Source organism: Corylus avellana, chromosome ca4 (genome assembly GCF_901000735.1).
Source record: "Corylus avellana chromosome ca4, CavTom2PMs-1.0".
Classification (NCBI taxonomy): Eukaryota; Viridiplantae; Streptophyta; class Magnoliopsida; order Fagales; family Betulaceae; genus Corylus; species Corylus avellana.
Window position 1 is genome coordinate 36329157 of NC_081544.1, and position 21249 is coordinate 36350405.

General features: G+C 37.2%; 3 protein-coding genes and 1 non-coding gene across 4 annotated transcripts; 3 read left to right on the forward strand and 1 right to left on the reverse strand.

The window, feature by feature from the left end:
• Positions 1–3347: 3347 nt before the first annotated feature.
• Positions 3348–4646, reverse strand: LOC132179024 (uncharacterized). Its single transcript, XM_059591636.1, has one exon. It carries the CDS (start codon positions 4508–4510, stop codon positions 3614–3616), a length of 897 nt encoding a protein of 298 aa, XP_059447619.1. The 5' UTR covers positions 4511–4646; the 3' UTR covers positions 3348–3613.
• Positions 4647–6935: 2289 nt separating this feature from the next.
• On the forward strand, positions 6936–11282 carry LOC132180045 (uncharacterized). Its single transcript, XM_059592891.1, has 7 exons — positions 6936–7215; positions 9202–9291; positions 9568–9668; positions 10009–10055; positions 10195–10271; positions 10355–10937; positions 11021–11282. The coding sequence occupies exons 1-7, from the start codon at positions 7012–7014 to the stop codon at positions 11209–11211; spliced, it is 1293 nt and encodes a 430-aa protein (XP_059448874.1). The 5' UTR covers positions 6936–7011; the 3' UTR covers positions 11212–11282.
• Positions 11283–11394: 112 nt separating this feature from the next.
• On the forward strand, positions 11395–11467 carry TRNAK-CUU (transfer RNA lysine (anticodon CUU)). The gene has a single exon. It is a non-coding gene; the product is annotated as a tRNA-Lys (tRNA).
• Positions 11468–12949: 1482 nt separating this feature from the next.
• LOC132179924 (uncharacterized) lies at positions 12950–19373 on the forward strand. The gene is made up of 14 exons (XM_059592733.1): positions 12950–13224; positions 13481–13535; positions 13666–13788; positions 14586–14683; positions 15685–15768; positions 15928–16061; positions 16191–16263; positions 16357–16402; positions 16536–16645; positions 16755–16862; positions 16988–17047; positions 17329–17390; positions 18137–18452; positions 18626–19373. The coding sequence occupies exons 1-14, from the start codon at positions 13147–13149 to the stop codon at positions 18833–18835; spliced, it is 1557 nt and encodes a 518-aa protein (XP_059448716.1). The 5' UTR covers positions 12950–13146; the 3' UTR covers positions 18836–19373.
• Positions 19374–21249: the final 1876 nt, after the last annotated feature.

Here is a 21249-nt window from a genome sequence, read left to right on the forward strand (position 1 = left end):
TACTCTTTTAAAGAACACTAATTGGATACTCTCAATTTCATTTGAATTGAAATTGAAATGATCTTATTCCACAGAAAATATATACTTGAAGAACTTGCATAATACTTTCAACAAGGGGTGATAATTAGTGTTCTCGTGCCAAGTTTAAATTATGTCGTGACATGGATATGAGATTATATGAGTCAACCCAAACCTGATTAATTTAATTAAACGGGCAAGTCTTATCAACTCTAACTTGACCCGCATGACCCATTCAATAAGCAAGTCATGCTGGGCTGACCTGACTTGACTCACATTACCTGTTCAATTAACAAAATACTCAATTATATATATGGATGAGAATGAGGCTAGTAATTCTTAGACTTCAAAGTTTTAATGTCAATATTTTTTTTTAAAAAAATGTATTAATTTATATGGGTTATGCGGGTCCTCCGTGGGTTAAGCAGCTTGACCTAAAATTGGCTCATTTATAATCATGTCAAATCGAGCTGACCCAATTTGATCCAAATTATATTTTGTTAAATCTTAACCCGCTAATTTCAAATCGAATTAATGAATCGTGTCAAATTGACAGCCTTGCTTTTCAACCAATGATGACAAAGGGCCAGGGTTAACCCTTGGAACCCAAAATTTATTTTCCCGAACGAGTTGATCCAATGTTTTGCCCCCTCAATAACATTTTAATAAATAAGTTAGACCATATAATATATTCTCAAATATTAGAAGTGGGCAACGGAACGACTCCGTCCTTCCTGAATCCTTTCCCTATAAATGGGATTCTTAGTGTTGGACAAACTCAGAAACACGTGTCGCACTAAACCCAACCCATTAAGGAGCAGAAGGTGACCATCTTGGATGCTAGCCCAAGAAATTGGTATTAACGTTATAATTTCAACTTTTGTCTTGGGCTGGTATAATTCGGCGCTGGGCCTTGGAATGGGCCAAATTGGATCAAACCCACGCACAACACTGCCGAGTGGCGAACTTAGATTGACAGTTTCAGGATCATAAGATTGTAGCTTCAAATTTCCAAGGACCCCAAACCACATGCCAAAAGATCAAGAAATCAAAATAAGAGGGCAAAATTGTCTTTAAAATTTTGAAAAGACCATTTTACCTTCCTATATTGTAACTAACTGGTTCCTCTCCATCTCATTTGAAATGGAAAGGATCTCATTCCATCCACACGAGCTTGAATTGGTTTGATTGCTAAATAGCTGATACTGTAACAGAGACCCCTCGGGACGATACTAAGCCCCTATCGACGATTGAACGGACAGTCACCGATGGTCAATTTCAAAATTGACCATCTGACAGACAACCTAATAGCAAAGGTGAAGACATCGGCTTAACCACCAACCCTTCCACCCATTAAGCATAAATTTATGTTACTAGAAGGTGAAAACCTCACCCAGATGGCCATCAAATTGTTGTTACTCCTCTAAACAGACAGCACCAAACATTTCAGAGAACCTGAAAAATTGTGCGTGTAAGTTTCTAATCGAGCGCATGCACAAGAGGGAAGGGGGGAGAGGGGAAGGAATACAATACCATCTGATCTAAAGGGCAGATAAACCAAGAAATGAGCGTCAATCTGCAACATAGGCAAACTAGAATCGTGCAAAAAATGGAGAAAATTACCTGAAATATTGTCTAGAACAAAGAGGTGGGGGTGGGGGCATTACTAAGTACCATCTAACGAAATGATAACATATACAGTAAAACACAGAGATACAACAACAAAAACGTCACTGTTTTTAAAGGACCATTAAATTCGTTTTGATGTACAAGGTTGTTCCTCCAAGAAGAAAGAGCAACTTATAACCAAAAGATAATTTATGTACAACTATATAGACAGATACAATAGCATTATCTTTCCATGAATGTATTTCATGGTCGAATGTAATACTATGATGTTGCAACATCTGTCAAATGGCCACTGAGGATAAACACTGGCAGATGCCGATCACCAACAAGATTAGACCCACAAACCGGATTTATGTTTGAGAATTTGAAAAAGAGCCTTCACAAACTGTGGATTTGAGAAGAGACAAAATTAAATTGTGTAACAATGTTATGCAAGAGAAGGCCTATATAATAATCTTAAGCCACCCAAGCATGGAAGAAAGAGAGACCCTTATATGAGACCAGCCAGAATTTTGAATAAATCTCATGCAATGACTTTGGTAGAAGTGTATCCTCAGATTAATTTCATCATAGAAAAGCTCAATAAGAAGAAAGGATGTACAAGCAAATAAAGAGAAGATCTCCTCAAAGAAAACAGAAGAAGCTAAAGAGGAAACAACCCAATTTATGTCTAACCAAATATGAAACAACAGACAGCTTGAGCAAGCTTAAATTTCCTAATGAAATTCTTCAAAACAGTAATCAAAAATGTAAAGTCCATCTCAGCTAAACTGAAGACTTCTATAATAAGAGAGGGGAGGAGCCTTCAAGGACCTCAGAAGATTGACAAATCAAGAGGTATTATAAGTTTATAACTCTCCAACGAAGACAAAGCAAAACTGACTACAATCCATATGCGTACATTCTCTTCTGTATCAGGAATGGCCCGCTTTTTGGCAGAGTGAGACACTTGATTTCTAAGTCAATATGCACTCAATTTGGTACCACAAACACGTAATAAATTACTAGCTGATTAACTGAGCCATAATTCATAAAGAGAATATTGTTAATTAAAGTTTTGGTCAATACTTAAGAGACAACACAACAGGATACATATGAATTCAACATACTGTGATGGTAAAAGACTATGAATTGTCTTAATCAGAAAGATAGTCAACCCACCCATCCAAACAATCTATAATAGGTTCATCCATATTGCATGTGAGATAATCAAGCCAAGCAAAAGCAAGCACGACTAAGCAAACCAATACTCTCAGCATGTCTGAAGCCCTCGTTCCTCTAAAATCAGTGTACACCCTGCACAATGGGTTTGAAATAAGGCATGCTACCTGAGGAAGAATCAATCTCTTTGGGAAACTTTCCAATACTGTGATGAACAATTACACCCGCATACCAATGCAGTGAAAAGTCAGCATCTCAAAAGGACAAGTGGACGAGACATACAAAAACTTTACCTCCGACTGAAAAGGTCAGTCGAAACAATAACACAACCTCACTAAATAGGCAATACCATATTGAACCTAATAAGCATGTAACAGATACTATATATTGTGAACAATCAATAATGATCAATTTTTTTTTATCAAATCAACTCCAAAATCTGCAAATAATGCTATAACTAGATATAGTTCCTTTCATTGATTAGCAGCAATGTCAAGAAAGAATAGCTCAAGAATTCAAATCTTTTTCCCCCCCTATTTCCTACAACAATTAATCAAAGTCATGCAGACCATCACTAACAGCAGTACCCAAGCAAAAGATAAACATACAAAACCATTCGGTTTCAAAATTATTAACTCAGAAAAGGAAATGGGATTTATCATTATACGAAAAAGAAGCTCAGACCATCTCAGACATGCATTTTATCCAATATTTTAGCCATGACCGAGGGTTTATAAGACCAGCTTAATACAACCTTTTAAGTTCTACAAGAACCAAAAAGAAAAAAAAGATAACACATTAACACTCACGAATACCCCTTGCGAAGCTTTTGAATAGCAGTGTACATTTTCCGTCTCGACCCGATCGCATTGATTCCCATATCCTTGAGATCTTCCAGCGTCAACATGGGCAAGACATCGTCGTCCACCTCGTGTATCTCGAACACCGGCGCGTACCGGCTCAGCCCCAATTCGATCAGCCACGACCTCACCCCCTCGCTCGTCCCACACCTCCGGTCCCTCGAATCGGATTCCGGGTAGTTGTCCAAATCAACGGCGTCGTTCTCTCGGCTCTCCGAAACCCTAGCCCGGCCTTGCCTCCTAACCCCGTGCCACAAATCCAGCGCCACGTTGTCCACCGAGTGGACCGGGCTTTGGTCCTTCAACGGACTATCCGAGTCCGGATCGAAATCCCTAAACCCCTCGTTGTTCCCGTCTTCTCTGCTGTCTCCCTCTACCGCCGCTCCCTCGTCGATCCTCGTCACCCAATTGGATCGAACCCGCTTCGTGGAGCCCCGCTTCGCCTTCTTCCGGTTCGCGAACTCGAGGTTTCCGTCGCCGTTTTGGTTCCTTTCTTCGTGTGGCTCTTGCGCATCGTTGGAATCGCCGCCGTTGACGAGGTTGGTTAGCGACCGAGCCTTCACGGACTTGGAGGAGTGGTCCTTGGGGAGCCTCCAGGGGTGGTGCTTGGTCCGTCGCACGTGCGAGTCGTAGGATAGCGTGGCGGGCTGGTCCCCGATCTCTCCCAATCGAACGCTGGGCCGGCGCTGCCGTTTTGGGGCCAAACTTGGGCCTGGGTGGTCGCTTGAGGGTGGGGCCGTCGTTGTCGTTGTCGTTTCCGCTGTTGTTGCCGTCGTAGTCGCCGCGGTGGCGGTTGGGGCGGCGGTTATTAGGGCTTCTGGTGGTTGTAGCTCAGCTGCCATGACAGTGGGTCTCACTCTCTGTGCGTGTGAGTGTGCGTGTGAGTGTGCGTAGGACAAGGGTAAGTGGTCTAGACGGGCGGATCTGTAGTTCTAGAAAGCTAGGCCAGACGCGGTCTCCGCCGTTGGATCGGCTTTGAAGTTCGATAGTTTTGATATGGTCGGTTCGTAAAAAATGAATAATGATTCCTTTTGGGCTTGACAACGCCTGGACTAGATCGTTCGAAATTGGGCTTGGATTTAAAGTATTTGGACCACGCTTTTGAGTTTTGACATTAGGCTCCGACAAGTGAGTGACGGTTTCCTTAGACCAATATTCTCTGCAATTCCTTGCACCGAGAGAGGCCCCCGAGGACAGGATTCTTTTTGAAAATTTTTGTCCTAATTTCATTAAAACTCCGGCAAGAAATAAGGAATTAGGATCCCCATTAATTATCTGTTCTGGACAATTATGGAACCGGATCCATCAGAACTCTAGAGGATAGGGGTGAAATGGGGTTATTGGTTATTGGGTAAAATCGCTAACTGAGGCGGTTAGTAAAATTGAGAAGTTCTAGGAAGCTAAATAAATGAATTCAGAAAATTTTTCAAACTAACGTGGCAATGATTTTTAAATTAGAAAAAATGCAATTCCATCTTCCTTGTATGTCATTTACGATCTGCCATGTCAGTTTGAAAATTTTTCTGAGTTCATTTGTTTGGCTAATTGGCTCCCAAGCACTTCTTAGTAAAATTTACGATTATTAGAGTTACTAACCGCTTTTTAAAAGAAAAAAATTAATTAATTAAAAAAAAAGAATGAAAAATGATGTCGTTTTTATGGTAATTCGATAATATCATACTATATCGTTTCTAGATTTTTATACATTTTTATATATATTTAAAATTTTAAATACAAAAACGACATCGTTTCGTGTATATATATATATATATATATATATATATAGGTAGTTAGTGGTTAACGGTTAGCGGTTTTAAACTACTAACCGTAACCGCCTAAGCGGTTAGCGGTGGCAGTTACGGTTAGTGAACAATTAATAACAGCCTGTCATTTATATATATATATATATATATATATATATATGTGTGTGTTTTTTTTGAATGCACCTAAAACCGCTAACCGTAACCGCCTAAGTGGTTAGCGGTTAGTTTGGTTAGTGAACGATTAATAACTACCTGTCTATTTACCCCTTCTAGAGGAGTTGAATAATTTTATCCCTCCTTTTTAAGAGATGGGCTATGAAAATTTGATTTCGACAATTTTGGCTGGCCGGTATTTGTTAGAGGATTCTTATAAGATTTACTTACTATAATTTGTTTGGGAAGATAAATTCTATCACAAAGACTCGCCTCACAATTATTTGCTTAAATTTTCAGTAATTCAAACAAATAATTGGTAAGAATCTAAATTTATGAATGAGAGAGAAGTAAAGGGGAAGAAACAACTATCAAAGGAACCGAAAAAGAAAAACCAAAATTACAGAGGGTCTTTACTCCTAATCCTAAGAGAATGAAGAAAAGTGGAGATGCCGGAAATGCTTTTAAACACCAAGTAAAAAGCGGTCCATTTAGTAATCAAGTATGTCTAAGAATTAGTACATCTTAAAACCTTTGAAGCGGTACAAAAAGAAAAGGAAGAGAGCTGGAGTTGACAATTTTTAATGATAGGAGCACACGGTGAATCGATCGATGAAACGGTGACCTTAATTAATTAAGAGCAAAATGGTGAGAAACCGATGCTTATTATATAGGGGTAATATTATCCAAAATAGAATAAGATACTAATATTATCCCTCGTAAAGTAATTAAAGGACATGCTCTTCTTCATTTCAAAATGAAAAGAAAAAGGATCCGTTTCCATCAAAACTCTAGCTGTCTCAATTAAGAGTAAGGGTAGGGCAGGTTGCAGTGGGGACAAGCAATTGCAATTGCAATTGCAGCCAATCCGTTTCGTTCGTCTTCGTCTTTCTCTTAAAACGCGGAGTCTATCCCTTCCCTTGGGGCTTTGGACGAGAGCTCTGATGCGCGCGTACGTAGCACACAGCTGAACCATTGTTGGTATCGTGTCGAAGCAAGCAGAGTTATTACAACACCTGTGCACAGATAGTTGAACCACTCCCTCCATTTGTCTCTGCTACCTTCGCATCTCTTCTTCTCTCGCGTAATTATATAAATCCAAAAACCCCTTTAACTCCCACTAATTCCTCTTCTTCCGCTTCCGCAAGCATTAAAAACACAAATCCTAACTCCAGAGGAAGATACGAACAAACTAGCACAACCGCACACATCAATCTGGAACCCCCCCACTCTCTCTCTCTCTCGCCCACGCGCACACACGCAAAAGCAGCCAAATATGTGTGCCTTCTTCTTCTTCTGTATAAAGAGTACCTGGCTGTCAGAGAGACTACATGCAAGCGTAACCGTCACTTGAAAGAGAACTTAGCTAGATAGCGAGAGGCTAGGCTTCTTCTTCTGTTTTAATTTTCTTCCTTGTGCGTGTGTCAATGGCTGGCGTAGAACCTGTGCATGTTCATGAGGCTGTCGCGGCATTGCAGGGAGACATGGCTGACAATATTGATCAACTCGGTACTATTTCAAGCCTCGCTGCGGCTAAGAGGAGGCAACACCGTAGGCAGTATCTGAGGCGTACCATAGTGAGGCCACCTATAGCGTCGGCTCTGCCTTCCCTTCCGGCGCCAAAGCCCCCGGTGAGTTTTGTTCTCTATGATGCTCTATACAACTGCTTCAACATCCTAACTTTGCTTGTATCGTTTTTGTTTTATACCTCAATAACCTGAGCGCTAGCTGATCTCTATATATGTCAGCTTCAACAGACCACCTCGGTGGTTTATTATAACCTGATCGAGTTTCACATATACAACTTGTTTAATTTATACCTATCTTTCTTATGCACCAAACATTGGAAAAGGGAAAAAATATATATATATTCCCTATTAAGTAAATAAAATAAATTTTATGGTACTTTTCAACCACCTTATTTGCTAACTATGCTAATATAAACTTTTAATTTTTATGTCTAGAAGAGAACTTATATAATATTGAAATTATCTCCGGCCAAAGAAAGCAGATCCCGATCAGGAGCGACATATATGCATGTTTGTAAATATGCTAGAGAGCCCTGTTTATATAAGGGTTATAGGCATGTACGCATGCATGCTTCTATATATGCTAGATCTTTTACTTTATGAGGATTAGTTGAAGGAAGATAAAGTAATTTATCTGCTTAAACAGTTTTATTCACTCTTAATTAAGCTTCTATGTTATAACAGATAATTAATGGGTGTTTGGTTCATATTCTTATTCTGTATTTATTCTGAAAAGGACTCCAATTACAGATATAAATTTGCAGATCGATCAAAGCATTGATCTTTTTGGTCTGACCACTCGTGAATTTTTTCAAGATTGCTTCCAATCTGAGCTGGTAGATTATATTTCATTTCATTTCATATCTAAAATCTACTGATCTTTTATTTTTATTTTTTTTATTTTTTTTTTGTGGAAAAGCAATGCTCCTACATATATAGAATATTCATGGATTAATGAAACCTACAAAGATTTTCTGGTATCTAATTTAACCATAGTCATTTTCTGTCTTACATTAATTTGGCGCGTGTTAATTGTTGTTGTTGTTGTTTTTTTTTTTTTTTTTTAAGTTTCACAAATTATCTTAAGCCCCGTGTCAATTAAACGATAACGATTCGATTTGTTTTTGACCACGGATTCCGACAAATTATGATGCAAAAATATCCCACGAACACGAATAAGGAAACGACACTCGAAATTACTTTGTCGTTTTCGTGTTGACCTTCTCTAAAAATATTTTCCTTTTTATGACATAAGGCATCATGTATACCATTATATACAACTTGAAATTAGGAGGATCTATTCCCCAGTATGCCAAGCTGCTAGAAATTAGATATATAGACTTGCAAATCAATAGTAACAAAAATGTAATTTGTGTATGTATTTTTATACAATTCCTCATTAATATGAAATTTAATGTTATGTGTCAATACAATTTGAGGTTCATTATTGAATATCCTTTTATTGTATAAATTCCTCCTTTTTCAGTAATATAAGCATAAAAACTCTTGAGAATTAATAATATTAGAACTTAATACAAACTAAGAGAATAAAAAAAAGTAAAAAAATAAATAAAATGGAGGAAGGTGGTGGCTGCGGAGGATGGTGATCGAGGGTATGTGGTTCCGTGGCGACTCCCACAAAAAAAAAAAAAAAGAAAAAAAAGAAAAAAAAGAGTGATCGTATTAACTTAAACTTGTCAACAATACCAAGCTTAAATTAACACTAATGGATTGACATCTAAAAGGTTAGGATTACTTGACTATTAAATTTTAATCAGAAAATGGCGTTTTCTGACTCTGCCAAATAAAGAATTAATTATCATATTCATAAAATGCTATTTGTTTTGCAGTACTAAGAGGGAGATTCATCTTGTCTCCCTTTGTAAAGCATAATGTTTTAGTAGGATAATATAATAGTCAACAAGTTAAAATGAGAAGTGAATATATTATAGAGACAGGGTTCAAAGTCAAAGATTTTTGTTCAAATACCATGGTAAATCATCACTTGTCCCAAAAACTTAAGTTAATAAAAAAAGTTAAATTTAATCATTTAATCAATATTCTAATAATAAAAGTCCTATGTTTCAGCTAATCAATCCATCAACGCTGAGATTTCTCTTCGAGAAGAAATTGAGGAAAAGTGATGTGAGTTCTACTGGACGCATTGTGATTCCAAAGGTTTGCTTCTTATCTTTAATTTGGTATCAATTGCTGGACTCGTTTGATACTGGTTTGCACACGATAAGAAAAAAATTAGCTTTCAAGTTCATTTTTTGTGACCTGCAGGTATGATTTCCAAAATAGAACAACCTTTAACGCTTTAATTAAGTAATTAACCTGTATATATAATTGCAGTTGATATGATCTCAAGGAAAGTAGGGTTATATGAGCACTTGTTAATTGCTCAAATATCATCATGACTCTTTTCTCTTCTTTTCTTTTTCGTTTTTTCAGATTGAAGCTGAAATGTATCTCCCTACACTGGATGGGAGAGAAAACGTCAGCATGCAATTGGTTGATATGTACAGTCAGCAAGTTTGGAGCTTCAAATTCAGGTTCGAGATATGTTAGTATGTTACACTTTTTTTATAAATGTTATTATTTTTTTTTAACAAAGACCGATTCAAGTGTTAATAGAATTGATGTATTAATACTATAAAAATAATTATGAGATAAAAATATACTAGTTAGGATTACTCTTAAAAATTAGAATTCATGCCAAAACATGTCCTTTTCAAACCCTTCAATGTATAAATTAACGAAAGATTTATGAACAGCAAGGTGGTTTTAATTTAAACAGAGCTGCATCTTTATACTAACTTTGAAGATTCAGAACTGAACCTTGCTTGTTTTATTTATAGATTCGAAATATATATCCATCTTTTTTTTCCACAGGTTTTGGGCCAATAATCACAGTCGCATGTACATATTCGATGACACGAGTAAGAAACGTCTACTCGAGTACCATGATATTAATTTTCTCTCTTTCTACATTACTCTTTTCTCTTCTCAGTGGAATTTTTGTTGACTTAAATATGGAAGTATATATGATTGATATATATATATATATATATCTCACAGAGGAATTCATCAAGGTGCATAAATTAGTTGTTGGAGACTCCATTACAGTGTTCCAAGATTATCAGTATGGCAACTATGTGAGTGCTATCGATCCTTTTGGAAACCATTATTTTCGAAATATTGAGTTCTTGCCTCTAACTTCAATACATTCAATCTTCAGCTCATCGGTGCTGGTAAGAATGGCGTCGAACAAGTTCCGTCTCATACAACAGATAACGCCGTGAAGGCAAACTTGCCGGCTATGGATGAATATGGTAATTCGTCGCTTTATTATGGAACCACCAACATGATCAATGACTACAACGTTGCCACAGATAACGCCGTGAATGCAAATTTGCCGGCTATGGATGAATTATATGGTTCGTCGCTTTGCTATGGAATTAGCACCAACATGACGGACGACTACATTTCCTTCTACAGTGGATTGAGCCCAAACAACCCACAACTTGACCCATTCAATGACTACCCCACAGCCTTCTACAGTGGACAGAACCCAGACAATCCACAGCTTGACCCATCTAATGACTACTCCTCGGCCTTCTACGCTGGACTGAACCTAGGAATCCCACAGATTGACCCATATAATGATTACTCCACGGCCTTCTACACTGGACTGAACCCAGAAATCCCACAGATTGTTGACCCATCTAATGACTTCTCCACTGCCTTCTACAGTGGACAGAACCAAGACAATCCACAGCTTGAGCCGCCTGCATTATTGGGGAATCTGAACCACCAACTTTGTGAGTGCTAACTAATCCTCTATGTGGAAACCATTTTTTTGAAAATAGTTATTCACTACTAATTAACCTGGATTTCTATACAGTTAATCGTACGGATGGCATCGTAGTGAATTCAAACTTACCCGTTGACACTGTGGATGAATATGGTTTACCGATTTATAATGGAACACCTGAAATGGATGACTATTCCATGGACTTCTACAGTGAAGCGTATCCACAGCCCGAGCAATCCGCCTGCTCTAACTTGCTGGATTTTGCTAATCTCTTCGGATGATCAAAATCTAATGGTAAGTTAAGGGGCATCGACAGTATCTACCCGATCGGAAACTACCTCAAATCCGACCTGCGACAAGCTTTAACTGGAATGAAACCTTTATGAATCATTGCATCTATCGGATGAATACTTTGACATTGTTTTTAATGGTACTTATTATAAATGTTTAATACATTAGCATAAGCCCGTCTAGCTCAGTTGGTAGAGCGCAAGGCTCTTAACCTTGTGGTCGTGGGTTCGAGCCCCACGGTGGGCGTAAGTATTGATTTGTTTTTAGTTCATCCCCTTATCTTTTAGGCGCTTGACGGCCCGCTTTATTTGGGGCTTTTGGTCCCTTCATGAGTGACCACCCGACCTCAACAACTCCTCCCTCCAAGCAATACGTAGAAAATTCAAAATCTGTTTTTATCTTTTTATTTTATTTTTTTAAGAACATCCATTCATCAAAAGGGATTACAACAAAAAAATAAATACAAGCTAGTATGAAAAACTCAATTCAGACAGACCTCGAGCATCTTAGTGAGCTAGTCGGAAACTAGAAAAGTGAAAGGCACTAGCGAATACAACCGATTAAAGTCGTGGTGCTCTATAATGGATAAAACCATATGAAGTAATAAAACTCCTAAAAACTTAAATCTTAGCAAGTTTTTAAAGAAATTGTGAAGATTTAGCATAAAACAAATAGTAAAAAAAAGGGTTTTATTCGCAGACACTGGAGTCTGAGGCCCAACCAGTTCATTTTATTTTTAAAAACCCAATCCAAACAAACCACTAGCACCTCAATGAAATGTAAAAAGACCCAATAGGAGAAAAAAAAAAAAAGATACCCTACACAAATACAGAGTCTAAAGCCCAACCGATTTGGGTTAAACTGAAAGCTACATAACATAATGGAAATACATGACAAAAAGCAGGGAAAGAAAATCTAAGTCCAAAAAAAGTAACACCATAAGTGGAAGCAGAGGCGTCGAAGAGCTCGTGGTGGTGCGTGAAAGATACGCGCCGACACAAGTTGCCATGGGAGATGCTGGGGAATGCCAGACAAGGTCGGGGAACACCAGAGTTGCCAGGGGAATGTCAGGGAACGCCAGAGATGCCAGGGGAATGTCGGGGAACACCATAGTTGCTAGGGAATGTCGGGGAACGCCAGTAAAATTGTTCATTTTCGGATTTTATTTGTTTGAGAGGTCTTAAGTGCATCTCCTCCTAAAAGTTTGACCCCCCTTGTAATCATTAATGGTATTAGACAAATGCTATTTAGTACAATCGAGATAATTTAGCAGTGAAAATAAACTCCTTAATTTTGTTTTAACAAGCTCTTATTGATTCAAAGACTAATTTTTACTGTCACATCATCTCAATTATATATAGTCGTCGTATAATAGTCTACTAAACATTACTCTTTAATTTAATCTTTTTATTATTATTATTTCTAACAAAACATTACTCTTAATTTAAATCTTATGAACTTTATGTTTTATAGAAATGGTTTATCTTAAGGTTTCTCTAAGGTTATTTCCAAAAAAAAAAAAAAGGTTTCCCTAAGGTTTAGAGGCTTTTTGTGAAAATCAAGTTTCATGATTGGATCCTTTGGTCTAGGCTCAAACGAAGGTTCGGGCTTAAGCCCAAAAATAGACACTTCTTTGCTAGATATGGGCACATAAAATATCTATAAGCCCAATTCACATTAGCACAAAGATAGTGCAAACTAGCACGGTAGCTGGTTATCCTGAGAGAATATCCCTTACTAAATCTACCCTCTGATTATCTTCTTACTTCAACAAACGGCAAACCAAAGATCAATTTTCCCGCTATTACCATATCTGGTATCAACTTTCGGAACCCTAATGTATCAAGCTCATTTTATATATATCCATTTTTAAGCACTTGAATTTTTCTGTAATGACATGGTGAATTCCCTCCCTACGATTATCAATGGCTTTCGCGGCCCTTGGACTTGTATTGAGGACTCACCTGATACTTCCTCGCCCTCTGGTGTTCTGTGCCCGAAAGGTTTTTCCATTTTTTTCCCTTTGTGAACCATGTATTAACATTTGCATATTTGTATAAACGAAGAAAATCAAATGTTGATTATATATTTGGCTTATAGTGTTTTTTTCTTTGTTTTTTGATGATGAAACTGCAATGTTTTTCTTTCTGTCTTTCATTGACTGAATTTTCGATGCAATCAAACGCCTTCGGATGTGGTCAATTTGGTGAATTTGAATATTCTGCTTGAGAGTTGAGCTACGACTTTGTTCACTCGCAGGTACGGCACTGCGGTTCTATTGCGGCGGCTGAACCGGTTGCTAAACATGGAAGAGGTGATAATTCTATGCGAGCTTTTTTGGTATATTTTGAAATTTAATTTTGTAGTAATTGATAAGAACGTTTATAGTGTTTTAGTCTCAGTAATGTGTCACAACTGAATGCCTTGAATTTGTGTGGTGATAGAATTAGTTGGGAGAAATAGCAAGGGACATGAATGGAAGAAGTTGAATTCTGAAGAACTAGGGATCGAGACATGGATGATATCGAAGCCAACACGGGTGGTACTGAATGGGCTAAGGAAAAAAGGTTAATCTAGTTTCTTTATCTACTAACCTTAGATTCTTTGTCTTGTCTTGTGCATTAAGCTTAGGATCTTTATACTTGTTCTCCACTTTTGCTGCATTTGCATCATAGAGCATGTTCTCATATGATCCCAGCCACTTTCGCTCCTGTTGCTGCCCTTCCAAGTGCTCACGTAGAGTATGATGGATTGGGGTGACTGTAACAAAAGTTAAAAGAAGAAAAGATTGCTGTGCTGAAACATGTATTGTGCTTAGTTAAAATTATTCAAAGTCAAGTTTAAAGCAATACTCTCCTGTATGTTCATTGAAAGATGCTTGTACTGCCTCTTGTATGGCTTTGAAGCTAAAAAAAAGGTTGATATTGCTTGGCAAATACTTATATGCTTTTGATTTGGATTTAGGAGCATTTATGAAATGCAAATTGGCACAATATGTACATCGCATGTTCTATTTCAAGTTTTGTTTTCGTTTCCGTTGTTTTTTTTTCGATGTCGGGAAACTTCTCCAAGGCAGGACCCTTTGGACCTACCCCTACAGAGTAAACTCCGGTCTTGTGCACCGCATTCTCGGAAGTTTTCCTACACGAAACTGGTTAAATCACTGGCTTTTCACCGAGGAGTGTGGCCCTAAGGAATTGTTTGCACCCATTAGGTGTTGAACCTTGGATTTTGAAGGGAGCAAACCCCAAGACCAAGCCTCCACCACATGAGCCAACCCCTTGGGGTTTTCCTTTCCGTTGTTTCAACTGCATTATTTGTTTTTTGAGGCTGTCTTTAGTTGATCATTTTGTTAACCTTGCAGGGTATGAGGTCTACCTTGTTGGAGGTTGTGTACGAGATCTTATCCTGAAGAGAACTCCAAAAGACTTTGATATCATTACTTCAGCTGAACTTAAGGAGGTTTTCTCTATCTATATTCGTGTTCTTTTTAGGTGTGTCTTATGTTAAGCTTCATTTGAGTAAAATGTATATGTGGTTGTTATACTCCTGTTAATAGCAGTCTTAGTTTTACGTACTTGCATATGGTAATAAAGACACCATATATTGGATTTTACTCTTATTAAACAAATACCCAGCTGTTCCCACTTGATAGTTTGTAAACTTTGAGCAGTCGAACTAGAATTTTAGGTTTTGGGGTGGAGATTTAAAAATATATTTTGGGGGGTAAAAAGCTAATTTTAAAAGGAATATTCTCATTTAAAACAAATAAAATAGAGGGAATTTTTAAATTCTGCACCCCCCCCCCCCAAGCTATAGCTGGGTCTGCCCCTGAGCATTGGTGCTTTGCAAGAGACAAATGAATAATATAGAAAAATTTGACTTGCAATTTTTTATTCAAAGAGTTTCAATTCTTATGTAGGAACTGACCGTATCAATTTTCTGACTGATCAACTATCATCGTTTATCTAATACATGGGAATATAAGGATTGTGTCATTGCTCATGCTGTTATCTTGCCAATATCTGACGCTTGCTTTAAGGTTGGAGTAGGTGATGACTGGAAAGCGTCTTGCCTGTGCTTAAGTCAAGGCTACAAAGGTGTGGTCACCCAAGAATGTGGACACCCTCACTTTTTTTGGACATAATCTAACCTGAAAGTTCCATATAATATTGTTTGTACTTATAAACCCCAAAATGGGTTCACAACGCCCTGATCCTTGCATTAATAAGTTAAAATTTGTCACCATCTTCCATGATGGAATCGCCACAAGATAATCTGGAAGGTTTCTGAAGAATTCTCAGTTTGAATTCCATGCAATTTGTTGTCAGTGTGGAATCTGACTATATCTGGATATTTTGATTAGTTCAAAAATCCAGTTCTTTATTTTGTATGATAAATGAACTTCATAGTTTGGATGCTAATTTGCGTGCTAATTCACCAAGTTCTTCAACCATATGCAGGTCCGTAAAACATTTGCACAATGTGAAATTGTTGGAAAACGATTTCCCATATGCCATGTTCATGTCAGTGATACCATTGTGGAGGTATGTCCACAAAGTTTTATAATTGAAAATTTCTGGGCGTTGACTGTCTTGTAAAGGCACTTGATTAAGTTGTAATTATGACTTAATTAAGCTAGTGTGGTATCTTTTTAACTAATTTCTTATATTTCTTAAAGTAAATGAGACTGTATCATGATACAGGTTTCGAGTTTTAGCACCTCTGTAGGTAATTCTAGTTGGAAGTTCACTAAGTATTTCAGTAAACCTTCTGGCTGCAATGGGCGTGATTATATTCGCTGGAGGAATTGCTTACAGCGGGACTTTACCATTAACGGGTATGTATTTGTGAGTGGATGTCAGGGCATAAATTAATTTGTAAAGTGATTTGGGTTTTATTCAATATATTATGCTATTACCGCTATTTCTGTTTTATATATTGCTAACACTCTCCTTTATCATTGCAGGTTGATGTTTGATCCATATGCAAAGATAGTGTACGATTATATGGGAGGGATGGAAGATATTAGAAAAGCTAAAGTGTGCATGTATTTTATTGTGGTTAAAGTGCCAAATTTTTTTAATCAACTTAAACTCCCTACATTATTCATCTCCTCAAAATTTTATTTGTAGGTGCGCACTGTGTTACCTGCAAATCTTTCTTTTGTGGAGGACTGTGGTGAGCATATGTTTGCTATTAAAGACTTTACTCTGAAAGCTTCAAAGTTTTCAGTGTCAGTACTCTGCATAGCATATTGGTCTTTTATCAACTACAAATTGGAAACTTACTCTGTTTGCTATTAATTCGACAGCTCGCATTTTACGTGCGGTCAGAATTGCAGCCCGTTTAGGATTTCGTTTCACTAGAGAGATAGGTCTTTCTGTAAGAGAATTATCTTGCTCAGTGTCACGACTTGATAAGGTATCTTAGTCTTGGCGAAAGAAAAACATTGTGTCTTGGTTTCTGGTGCTTAGCGTATGGTTGTGTTTATACTTCAGGCTTATCTTCTCTTCATTTCCAAATGCTGTAGGGAAGGATCCTTATGGAGATGAATTATATGCTGGCATTTGGGTCTGCAGAAGCTTCCTTGAGGTTATTATGGAGATTTGGACTTTTAGAGATACTTCTACCTATCCAAGTAAGGAATTTTTGTCCATAGGTTGATATTACTTCAAACAATAGTTTTTATTTATTTATTTATATATGTATATATAAAATATTTTTCTTATGAAGATCTTCTAATTAGTTGTATCATCCATCCAGGCATCATATTTTGCTTCCCAAGGTTTTCGGAGACGTGATGAGAGATCTAACATGCTTCTTGTAAGTGCACATAGGAGCACCTATCTATAAGCAACTATTGAACCTTTCCTTTAGTGCATTGCAACATCAAGTTGCAATATAGTATGGGGCATCAACTTTTTTTTCCTAACTCATTCTGCATAATAGCCTGACTGTCTGAGAATCTTTCAATGATACATATCCTCTTGCTATGTCTACTTGTATCATTTTTTCCTGAATGAACTGTTTCTTATTAGAGGTTCTCTCTTTTTCATCATTATTAACACGATTGCTTCTTGGTTTGATCTTGACATCTTGTGCAGTCTTTGTTCTCCAACCTTGATAAACGTGTGGCACCTAATCGGCCATGCCATTGTAGCTTATGGTGAGAACCTTTTCAGCATTTGAAGCCAATGAATATTGCCAAATTGGTTGCCAGAACAAAGTAGTTATACGTGAAATTTATTGTTGGTGTGCTGAGTCATGTTGCATTCAGAAAGAATTTTAGTCGCTGGTTTCCATTCGGATAATTATTTAATTATTGCACTGTTTGATTAAAGTTGGTCTTGTATGTTGTCGTGGTATTGTTAGTTGTTGCAATATAGGCTTTTAATGCAGGTTAGGGTGGCCAAGTTCGCCACTTAACCAACTGCATGCCAGCATTAGTAAACGCAAATTGTTCAAATAGTGAAACTGTCTTATATTCAAGCCATTTATCTAGAAATGAATGTAACGAGGTGCCTGTGAGAGTTCTATTGCAGTTTCTAGTACATTTATCCACAACTCCACGTCAATCAATTCTGTCTTGTAGAAGTGTTAGGCAGTCCTTGTGAAGTTGAGATGAGTTAGAACTTGATTTTGGCGAGAGAACACCCTAGATGCTGTAAAATTTTGAACCAAGAGTCATGTAGTCAACCCCATAATAATTGGACCAAAGGTTAGACTGGGTTGACATTTGAGTAATGATCAGTGTAATAAATTTGGGGAATTTAAAACTAGATTTTTTTTGGGGTGGGGGGAGGGGGTGGACAACAGTTAATATTTGGCTCTTTTTGGTAATACATGATGTTTATCTGTTAATCTGAGGAATTTGGGATCCCTTAAAAGCTAATTCTGGGCTTATGAATGTAGGATCGCTATCTTAGCATTCCATGAAGCTCTGGTTGACCAGCCTCGTGATCCATTGGTTGTTGCTGCTTTCTGCCTTGCGGTCCACAGTGGTGGATCGTTGTTTGAAGCTGTAGAAATTGCGAAGAAGATCTCCCAACCTCATGGCCCAAGCTTTGATGAATTATTAGAACCTGAAGATCTAGACTTTGATACTGCATTGGTGGATCAGGTTATTTATCTTGCAGCATCAGTCAAAACTGTATTACACAAGATGAGAGATCAGTATTATGTTTCTCAAGCAATGTCCAAATACCCACAAGCACCATGCTCAGATCTGGTGAGGACTTGATTCTTACAGTTAAGCTTTGCTGTTGTTGACAATAGGGAATGGATACTAATTAAAGATTTTCCAAAGCAGTCGTGCGTCCCATTTGATTACGTGCCTAGATTAGGACCTGCCCTTTTTTGTGGGTACCATATAATCATTTTTTTTTTTGTCTTAATACACAGGTTTTTATCCCATGGGCATTGTCGCTGAGGGTATGCAAGATTTTTGATTGTGTCAGAAGGGGTATGGAAAGGGGATCTGTCCCCAAACGGGGGGAAAAGATTAACTACGAGTCTTTGGCATTGGGGAGCTTGAAGGAGGTTCGACATACATTTGCAAGGATTGTTTTTGACACTATTTACCCTCCTAACCAAAACCAATTTTCTAAATGAAGAATTTCCTTACTCAAATAATATAATATGACTCATAACCAGAGGAAAAAGAGTTTTGAGTCACTCATGCTGTGTTCTCTCTCTTGGTAACATGTATTGGGATTGAGTTAAGAGGTGATGCCATGTATTTAGTCGTGCTGGCTTTGCAGTTAGAAATCAGCTCGCAGCCAAGAATTTCCAAGATCGATGATGATAAAGAGTACTTGGCTTTTGGCTTTGTTACCATTCTCCAGTTTCATCTGACATAATCAAACCAAGCGGTGTGGTCTGTGGACACATTTTGTTTCACAGTGATTTATGGTCGTATGGGGAAGAAGCGTATGAAGTAGCAATTTCACGACGCATTGAAAGTTGGATGTTTTCTTACTTACTAGACATGGAAGGATTCAACGAGCTTTGAGGCATGATAGGAAACGTCATTGATGTGGTCGGTATTTGTATTGAAGGAAGAAAATGAGGGACTGTCGGATATCATGCTGTAAACGTTTTTCTCTATTTTCACCGACAGGAGAGAAAAGGCTCCAAAATTTGAAACTCACATGGCGTTTTTTTTGTTCCCACTAGTTGACCCACGAAAAAAGAAATAGTATTGCTATCCCTACGTAGCATTTACGTACTCCCCTTTACGTATCGACGTGTTAGTGCAATGCACCTATGTCGGCCAAAAAAATTAAAATTGCAGACCTCTTCAACGGTATCACCCTCAGGCTCCAGCCACCTTGTTGAAAGTGGTTGTGACCCCCTCGATGACTTTAGGGTGGTATGACTACTCTTAAAGGTTTAGTAGGGAGGACCGATAATCCTCTTATTCTCAAGGAAGTAGTTGGGCAAAATTTTTTTTAGGCTAATGTTGTATTATTACATGGTAAAATTAAAAGAATAAGATTTCTATTTCAAGTTAAAATGAAATGAAGTCATTTTATGATCAATATTTTATTTTATAAATATAATACTGTAAATGATGCTAAGTAGTAAATATGATGCCATGCCATTACTGTTATAACTAAATAAATTTTTAATCATAAAATGACCATGCTCCATTATAGGGAATGTGATGCCACTTGAAATAGAGAGATGCTTGTCCAAAATGATAGTGATTTTTCTTGTGTCTTAACAAAGAAACATTCACAATAATTAAGATAATTGTGAAATAAAATTATTGTATCTCGTCGAACACGAAAACTGGCATATTTGGTTCAAGCACTGGGTTTATGCAATACCCAGGTGAGTTGTCATTTTCGAGGAGCCCATGGCTTCCGTGGATGAGTTAAACTCATCAGATGAGGAATTTGTATAGATGAAGAGTTGTTTTTTTAAGAAACAGAGATGGGGCCGACATATTTGGTCCAAGCCTTAGGAATATTAGTCAAGATTCAAATGAGGAGAGTGAAGATAGAGGTGGAGACCTTGCTGGTCTGCAGTGGTGCCCCCATCAGTGGGGGAGAGTGAAGATGGACATGGAGGGAGAGATTTGGATTTTGATTTTGGGTGAAAATAAAATGGGGAAAGGGCTATACTCGTAAGCATTTTTCTCAAATTTCTAATTTTTTTTTTTCAAAAAAAAGTCTAGAGTGGGGCCTAGCCACATCAAACAGTAAACACGGCGGATGCTATGACTACCCACGTGGGCCACGTTTGCTGCATAGACGGACTTGTATATATACTCTATATTATAAAGAGAAATGATACAACCCCAACTTTTTTTCATATTTTTTAATTAATAAAATTAAAAATTAAAAAAGTTTATGAAGCAATAATTTTTTATTTTTTTTTAAAGTATCAAATAAAATAATGACCAAAATAAAAATTATTGCTGCAGAAACTTTTTTAATTTTTTAATTTTTAATTTTTTAAATTAAAAAAATAAGGAAAAAGTTTATGAGGCAAAATACAGTTTTTATGTTTAAAAAAATACCAAAAAAAAGAATAAACAAAATAAAAATTATTGCTTCAGAAACTTTTTTTATTTTTTATTTTGTTATTTTTTAAATTAAAACATAAGACAAAAGTTGGGCAAAATAGTTGTACCTTTATCATTTTTTTTTAAATAAAATAAAAGGAAAATGATAAAGGTACAACTTAAACCTAACTTTGGCTCAACTTTTCTTTTAAGTTTTAAAAAAAATTGCCAGTGGAGGAGAGAGAAAGCCTTAAACTAAAGAGAGCGAAATTTGGTTTAGAAGTTAGGCCAAAATTAAGTTTAAGTTGTAACTATATCACACCTCAAAATAAAATGGAAAAGGGGCTATACTCGTAAGCATTTTTCTCAAATTTTTAATTTTTAATTTTTTTTTTTTAAAAAAGTCTAAAGTGAGACCAAGCCACGTCAAATAGTAAACACGACGGATGCCGGAACTACCCACACGGGCCACGTCTGCCGCATCGGACCCGTATAGATACTCTATATTATAAAT